The sequence below is a fragment of the Brassica oleracea genome, chromosome C4, assembly GCF_000695525.1.
Source record: "Brassica oleracea var. oleracea cultivar TO1000 chromosome C4, BOL, whole genome shotgun sequence".
NCBI classification, from domain to species: Eukaryota; Viridiplantae; Streptophyta; class Magnoliopsida; order Brassicales; family Brassicaceae; genus Brassica; species Brassica oleracea.
The window spans coordinates 8,657,386-8,665,862 of NC_027751.1; the positions used below are offsets into that span (position 1 = coordinate 8,657,386).

At 35.4% G+C, this 8,477-nt stretch overlaps 1 protein-coding gene across 1 annotated transcript; it reads right to left on the reverse strand.

Moving 5' to 3' along the window:
* Positions 1 to 1,190: 1,190 nt before the first annotated feature.
* On the reverse strand, positions 1,191 to 3,039 carry LOC106342707 (reticuline oxidase-like protein). Its single transcript, XM_013781718.1, has one exon. It carries the CDS (start codon positions 3,001 to 3,003, stop codon positions 1,375 to 1,377), a length of 1,629 nt encoding a protein of 542 aa, XP_013637172.1. The 5' UTR covers positions 3,004 to 3,039; the 3' UTR covers positions 1,191 to 1,374.
* Between the last annotated feature and the right edge of the window lie 5,438 nt (positions 3,040 to 8,477).

Below are 8,477 nucleotides of genomic sequence, written 5' to 3' on the forward strand. Positions count from 1 at the left end.
GATGAGTCTGTTGAATCTTATGAAAATAAAAAGAGTTACGTTGATGCCTTGAGACACAATTGTGTGATTGTCTTTCAATACTTTTTGATGTTCAGTTTAATATATTTTTGCAACAAGAAACCTGGTGGGGAGCTGTAAGAGCATCTGCATCGCGATGAAGTGAGTGTCTCTAAAGGGTGGGGGCCCACGATTTTGGCAAAAGACGATATTTTATGTTGTAGAATAAGAGACGTGTATTGGGTGGTTTTTGCACTGTTCGCGGGTCTCACCGACACGTGGTGGGTGTGGTTCTTAGCGGAATATAAGAACTCGTCTCTTAACTTTTAACTAAAAAAGTTAAGAACCGGTTCTTAAAACTCTTATTTAAGAGTCGGTTCTTAATTTTTTTAGTTAAAAATTAAGAGACGGATTCTTATATTCCGTTAAGAACCCCACCTTAAGAACCTCCCAATAATCATGCTCAGATGCTCTAAGGGATTGGAACCGTGACCCGATGAGATCTACAACGTACTTTGGCGACGAACGTTATCGCATTACGAAGTACATGGAAGTATGGAACCCAAAAAAAGTACGGAACCGGCATGGAACTATAAATTTTGTTTAAAATATTGGACACACACTAAGTGATTGGTCAAATCTCTGGGGACAATATCTAAACCACGTACACCTTTTTGTTTGAAGTTTCGGCATATCTTTTAAATAAAGCTAATCTCCGTAAGTACCAATATAGTTTCCTCAAAGTTAGAGCATGATTAATGAGAAAGACTCACTTGGGATTTTTTAGAGCATGATTTAACTTTTTTCTGTTAAAAAACTTTTTTATATCTTTTATTTTAGAGACATTTTTTAGTAAAAAAATAAGAAATGTATCTTATATTATACTACAAAGCCCACCATAAGAATCTGCATTGATCATGATCTTACAAAACTACAGAAATTAGATAACCACAAGTTACACCAAACACCACCCGTGTTGCTAGCTTAATTAGAAATTTTCCCAAAAAATATAAAATGAGGTGACATTTAAGATGGAACCATGCTTGCTATGGTCTTGGGGATGTAACTTCACTCCAAAACTTTCTAATCATTAAAAAAATTTACACATGTTGAAATGAAAAGGTTCATTTCGTTGGCGTTTTCCGCTGTTGTCGTCCGCATATACTGTTTATATTCATCATTGGAGATTCGCATATTAACAGTAAAACACATTCCATTTATTATAGACTGAAGTTACAACGATGACTTATCCTAGAGACTAAAATAAATCACTGTATAACAATACATTTGACCACGAAATTAAATAACACAAATCCAGTCCCATATTTCATCTTCTATTTCTTATAATACTCCCCCAAGTCCCAAATCATCACCAAACTAAGCAAGAACCGGAATCCCTTGCTGAGACCGGAAAAAATTAGTCCGGTCGAACCGGGCTTTAGTCTTAACCAACCTCAAGTAATTCCCTTTGAAATATTTTTCCCCATAAACCTTAGCTCCTTCGTACGTCGCATTATATCCCGGCGTCGTGATACCAATATCAACGTCTCTGTAGTTAAAGAAAGCCTCTCTCGGGTTCTTCGAAACGTACGGAGCCATAGCTTCTTTAAAGCTTCTCGCTATCGCCAAGAACTTCTCCTCAAGCTTATCTCCAGGTCTATACCAGTTCATGAAATGCTCTATCATGAACAAGTTACCTCCTCTATGAACAAACGCCGTCGCATCAGAGGGAATCTCACCCATTCTCCCTCCCCAAGGGTTCCACTGCATCCACACTCGCCGTGGAAGGGGCGAGTGGTCGATCATTGTCTGAAAAATCGTCTTAAGACCCTGTTTTGAGATAGGAGTTTGGACAAAGTCTGACGTTCGTTTCCAGTAATACTCGTTCGCTGAGATCCTCTTGAGGAGAATCTCTATCGGTGCCTTTTCTGGGTAGTTAGCCCAGAAGACCACCGAGTCTATCCACTTCTTCACCAAGCAATCCGAACTCGTTAAGTGCAGCTCCGGGAACTTATTTTTCGTTATGTTTAAGAGTCTCTCCGGCGTACCGAGAAACATTCCTATGAATGAGACTTTAATAGTCTTCCCTTTCGATATTTTCCGGTTTATCGGTTTAATCTCTAACCGGATAAATAAATCTCTATCGATAACCGGAGCCACTTGCTGCCACTTGTGAACCAAGTCAACGGCTCCTTCTCTCACCGTCCTCTCAAGTTTAAAGACGGTGACCTTCTCCGGAACCCTAACGAGCTTTATCTTCCACGCGAGAATCACGCCGTAGCTCCCGCCGCCTCCGCCGCGTAACGCCCAGAACACGTCCTCTCCCATTGAGCGTCTGTCGCGGTAGACTTTCCCGTTCGCGTCCATGATCTGCGCGTCGACGATATGGTCTATCGACAAGCCGTACTTCCTCATGAGGTTACCGAACCCTCCGCCGCTGAAATGCCCCCCGGCGCCGACTTTGGGACACACTCCGGCGGGAAACGCGTGGACTTTGCTTTTGCTCGCAATGTTGTAGTAAAGCTCCCCGAGTGAGGCCCCGGCTTGGACCCACACGGTCTCGTCGGCCATGTTGATGTCGATCTTGTGGAAGTTGTACATGTCCAAGATCACGAAGGGGACCGGGGAGGTGTAGGAGAAGCCTTCGTAGTCGTGGCCGCCGCTGCGGACTCTGAGCTCGAGGTTGAGGAGTTTGCAGCAGGAGATTGTTGCTCTGATGTGGGTCTCGGTGACGGCGGCGACGATGGCTTCCGGTTTTCTGTTTGAGGCGGAGGCGAACCGGAGGTTTCTGACGGCGCTCATCAGGTTTGCGGAGAAGGATGAGTTTGTGGGGATCACGGCGGTTGCGGAGTTAGGACTGCCGTGGTCGGCCGGCTGAGTGTCGAGACATTGAAGGAAATGGTGGGGAACGGTTAACGACGGTGATGATGAGGAGACTCGTGGGATTGTGATAAGATAGATGAGATAGAGTATGGAGATAAACGTTGGTCCTGACAAGATTTTCATTGTTGTTTTGTGATGATTTGTGTTTTGAATAGTGTGATATTTGTGTGTATTTATAGACTAGGTTTTTTTTTTTTCTTTTGTTGCATGTGAAACCAAGGTTATCAAATGCAGAAGAACTACGTAAGAAGGATTACACACGTGTTGTTATACTGTTGGTTGATGAGTAAATAATATGATATATTGGGATAAACAGTCCAGCAGTCAACATTTAATCTTTTAACATACACGTCCATTTTTCTGATCGGTGAGGTTGTTTATGATCCTCGTGAAGGTACGATAAAAGAAATACGGCATGTGACGGTATTTCTTTCTGACTTTATGAAATTACATCTACATCTATTTGTATTTCAAGTTTATCGTGAAGTATTTTGACTAAAGTGGTAATCTCCTAATATATCGGTGGCTTTATAGCAGATAAATTAAAATGTTGCTTCGTTCTCTTTTTTAAAAGGACCGTTTAATTTAAATCATGTTTGCGTATTTAAATTGGCCTCTTTTTTTGTTGACATCAGTGTATTTGATACAGAAAATGAGAATATGAATTCTAACTTAAAATAGACCAAACCATAGATTAATACTTTGCTGTAATTTTAAATTATGTAATTGTTAGATAGTCTAGCAATTATTTCAGCAAGAACAAGCAGTAAAACTAATCTCTAAAGTATTAAACTGAAATAAGGGGTGGTGATTGGTTGGGTTTTATGAACTGACTTTAATTTTAATATTAATATACAATTTTTAAATAACCAATCATGGTTTATCTTACGACCAAAAAATAAAAAAAAAATGGCTGTAAAAACCTTATTTTCTGAAGTCCCATATTTTTTGCTGTAGAAAATATATTGTTATACCAACGATTTTAAATCTACATCATTTACATGTAAATCAAAAAATTCTACAACCTAAATTCTACGGTAAAGTTTTTACAGTTACGGTCAAACCAATCACCCCAAGATATTTGACTAACATATAACATCACATTCCTTAATTAAATGTGACCTAAATGGATGGTTGAAGCAAGGGTCGGCGATGATGGTTATGTTCTTCTTTCCGGTTTACTACAAGACAATAGATCAAACTTTTCCTTTGTTCAAAGCTGAAATACATTATGACAATTTTTGGTTTGGCATTTTGAATCTGCACGCGCCTAATTGATGTTATGACCCGTAATATAATTTTGAGATATCTGCCAAAAAAAATAGAAAGCCCTTTATTAAAGTAAAATGGCTCTGACGATTAAAAATATGGAAAGGGAATAAAAATTATATTATATAGTGATCTATAATAAAAGAAAATTAAAAAGTGATTTTTTTTCTAAGATGATTCAGATTACATCCTAGGTTATTTCCTAAGCTGTATGGACAACCTTTTGATTGTTTTTCATTAAAGAAACACATTTTGATTATTAACTAGACGATCAAACTTCCTTGGAAAACACACTGTCACCTCTTATGATCCTACTTTGGACGATCAATGTTATGAACCATTTAAGTAAATACCATAATCAAAAGCGGTTAAGACTTTTCTTTTTTTCATGATTTTTTTTTTTTTGTATAATTAGGATTTCATTTTCTTTATTGGTTTATGATTTGTAATCTTTCCATTTATCTATGACGGTCTATACCTCTTGTAATTCCCTATATATAAAGAACACATTATGTTATGAATAAGAACAACTAATTCTCTATTTCTATCTTCATTTACAACACGTTATCAACACAAAACTCTAATCATCCGAGCAAAAACCCTAGCCGTGTAAACAAACATATTTTATAAGAAACCCTAATCAAGTTGTCTCGTACACTATCTCTGTCTCGTACACCATCTCTGTTTTACGAGACCATCTCAGATTCTATATCAAGATAAGTTCTATTTTCTATTTACTTAAGCCTATTAGTTTATACTATTTATTATGGTGCTCGTAAGTTGTATAATGAATCTAAAAGGATATATTATATTTATGGTGTCATGTTTTACATGTCTAATTATTCATCGTAATTTTGCTACTACGTCTAGTTTTATTTGTTTCACATCGTTCATGGCATGCTCGACTAATCTCCAAAAGTAACATGCAGTCCTGCTTAGAGATTATTGACTTGGTTAAAATCTCTCATCACTTTTGCCGACCGTGGTCTCTGATGTGGCCTCCGTTTTCAGTTTTGAAACTCTCCAACGTAATCTCCATTCCAATCGAGATAAGTAATTATTATGTGGTATTGGTATGAATGACTAATAAATATTATAATATTTTATATATATGTATATTGGTAAATATAGAAAGTTCAATCGTTTGGACGTATCTTATACATTAATATATATATTAATGTACTAACAATTTTGCTATGCCCTATGGTCATAAGCAAAATTTCAAATGAATTAAGATTAACAGATGAGACATATTGAAGATAATACTTGAGGAGTGCGAACAATATCTCATCTCCCATATTCGCTGCAGTTCTCCAAGATAAGTGTTTTGTTTTTATGCTTTATAAACAAGGTTAACTAAAACTTGATTAGATAAAATAATTTGTATGAAAGGTGGTACAAGTGATATGAAATTTAATCACTAAATTGATTGATTGGTTAAACCTTGTTAAATAGCATGAAAGTAATAATCTAGTCCATAGAGTATTATCTATTTTTTGGTATAATAAGATACTTGTGATTATACACATTTTTATATAAATTGAGATAATTTATTATTATTACTATTATATATGTGAGAGTTTTAAGTTTAAGACTTGACCTTAAGAGAATCATAAGTTTTGGAAAACAAATCCAAAGAGGTATAATCACCCGAATGTGATAACTTAAAGCTCGTTATGTATTTTGCATCTAAAGATTACAAGACCTTTGACTCTGTAAATATAATTCAACTACTTTGGATGTTCAGTTCAAAGTAAAATTTCTCGGAAAATATTTAATGATGCAAAGATGAGAATACATATTCAAACAAGTAATGTTGTCCAACAGACAAAAGAGATTAAAGAAGTTTATACTTGTATCTTGTCTCCTTGAGACTCAGAAAAACAAATAGCTATTAATGTAAGGTCAAGATCCAAAGAGTTTCTTTTTAAAACTCATACTCTCACTTGAAGTTGAGAAAATAAAGATGGTAATAAAAAGAAATGATATGATTTAACCATCTAAAGATGAAAGAAAATTATTGTGAGTACAATGTCTTGTAGTATCAAGATTATTAGAAGCTCTAGAAGAGCAGATACATGTATGCCTATGGGAACGAACCTTATACTTTCCCAAGTCTCAAAGATCAAAAGAATCTAAGATATAACACATGACATTAAGTTGGGTATGTTGTTGATTTTCAGTTGAGATTCTATTCGAGATTGACAAAAATGTAGTGTTATCATCTCGAGGGAGAGAATTAGAGAATCTCACATCCCTAGTAAGTGGAACATCCAGAAGTATGTTCATACTGAAAATAGACTTGAGGAGTCATTTATAAAATAAAACCAAGGGATTTTACATCTAACAATGTTGAGACAATAAGTAAAGGGAAATGTTGAATACTTTCAATCACAAGTATTACCCAAGGCTCTATTGTATTGTACCACACAATGATTAGAAAATAGAGATAAATGTAATAGTAAACCAGAAGTTTACTGAACGTGAAATGTTTGACAAGCCGGTTATGCCATCCCGGTTTATTAATAATGCGAAAGATAATCATATAGACATTCATTGAAGAACCAGAAGATTTTTACGAATGAACTTCTATATGCTGCTTGCTTATAAGGCAATATAAGAATACAGTTTTCACCAATTAAAATATTTGGAGTCTATTTATACAAGGAGATGTTGTGGGCTTGATCACCCACTGGTGGACTGATCATCCACCATATGTTTATAATAATGCATCGAAAAGAAGGTCGCATGTATCCTTGTCATAGATCCGCAGCCTAATGTTTGCGAGACTAATTGGTAATACTGGTGAATTCACAAGCCTTTGATGATTAGTTTATGCATGTGAGGATACATGATGAACATATTGTATCTAATGTTTATACGTAAGATGCAGCAGCATTGATTCGCATAATGCCAAAGAGTAATTAAGAACTCTCCCCATCAAATTGGTATTGGGTCAGAAACCAAAGATCCCCCTCTAGAAAATTTGGATAAGTTGTAGTTGCTCCACCACATCAATAAAAGATGGGACCCCAAAGGAGGTTCTGAATATGTTGGATATAATCTCCACTGATGATAAAATCTATAGAAGATTTTACAAGATTTATTTAAAGACTCAAAGTTAGTCTATCCAAAATTAGGAGAAGAAAATAATCAGCTGGAGAATTAATGTGTTGAAATGAATTATCATTGATCCTCAGACTAAAGAGCGCGAATAGAAGTCTAAAATGAATGTATAGAGATAATTCTATTACAAAGATTAACATATGAGTTGCCAGACTCGTTAACTGACCCTAAGAAAGTGATTAAGTCACAAGTACCAGATGTAAATGCTCCAGTTAATATAGATGTCCCAGAAGGATAATTTCAAACTGCTAATGAGTCTAAAGATCACCTGAAGCGTGATAGACCTATCGGTTCCAAATATAATAATCCTCAAAAAAGGGAGCATGAATGAGAATGGCAGAATCGAGGAATGAAATATTAAAAATCTCAAGAAGAGATACAAAACATGACATGAAAGAAATTCAGGCACCTGAGAATAAAGAAATCTCAAATAGATATGTCATTTCTTGAACAATATGGAACCGATATCAAATTGACGTCGTTAAATATTTATGTATGCAATGTAGCAGTTGATGAGAATGAAGATCATAAACCATCTATTGAAAAGTGTACACAATATGATAAATGGTCGAAAATGAAAAGAATCAATAGATGCAGATCTCTTGGAAAGAGAGAGTATTTGGACAAGTAGTCCATACAATTGAAGGTGTAAAACAAGTGGCATATAAATGGATCTTATGTGAAAGAATCAATGAAATGATGGAAAAAAAATTGTGAGGTGCAAAAGAGTAGTTGCACAAAATTTCTGACAAAGACATGAAATTGTTATAAGAAACACATCATCATGTGGTGGAAGCATCAACTTTCAAGTTTCTATAGTCTGGCAAGAATTAAAAGCCACTGGAAAATGACAATGATGTCAATGATTCAAAATAATATAAACTGCAAGAAGCAGTAAACTCCTAAGAATTTGGATTGTTAAAAGCAGTAAATACTAGTTTTCGAGAACATTACCGCGAGAGTATTTTGACTATATAAAGGAAATAATTCTTACTCATGAAGTACCATGAAATTGGAAAATTTACAGATCTCTTTCATGATTGAAAGATGTGATTTTGTATGATAAGATGAATGGTCATACTATTTAATTTTATAAGAAGAGGGGGAATAACTCGTATGTACAATATACATATTTAGAAGATTGTCTATAAAAAGGAAATTTGGACATGGATTCCAAATAGACCAATATATGATCTTGTGTG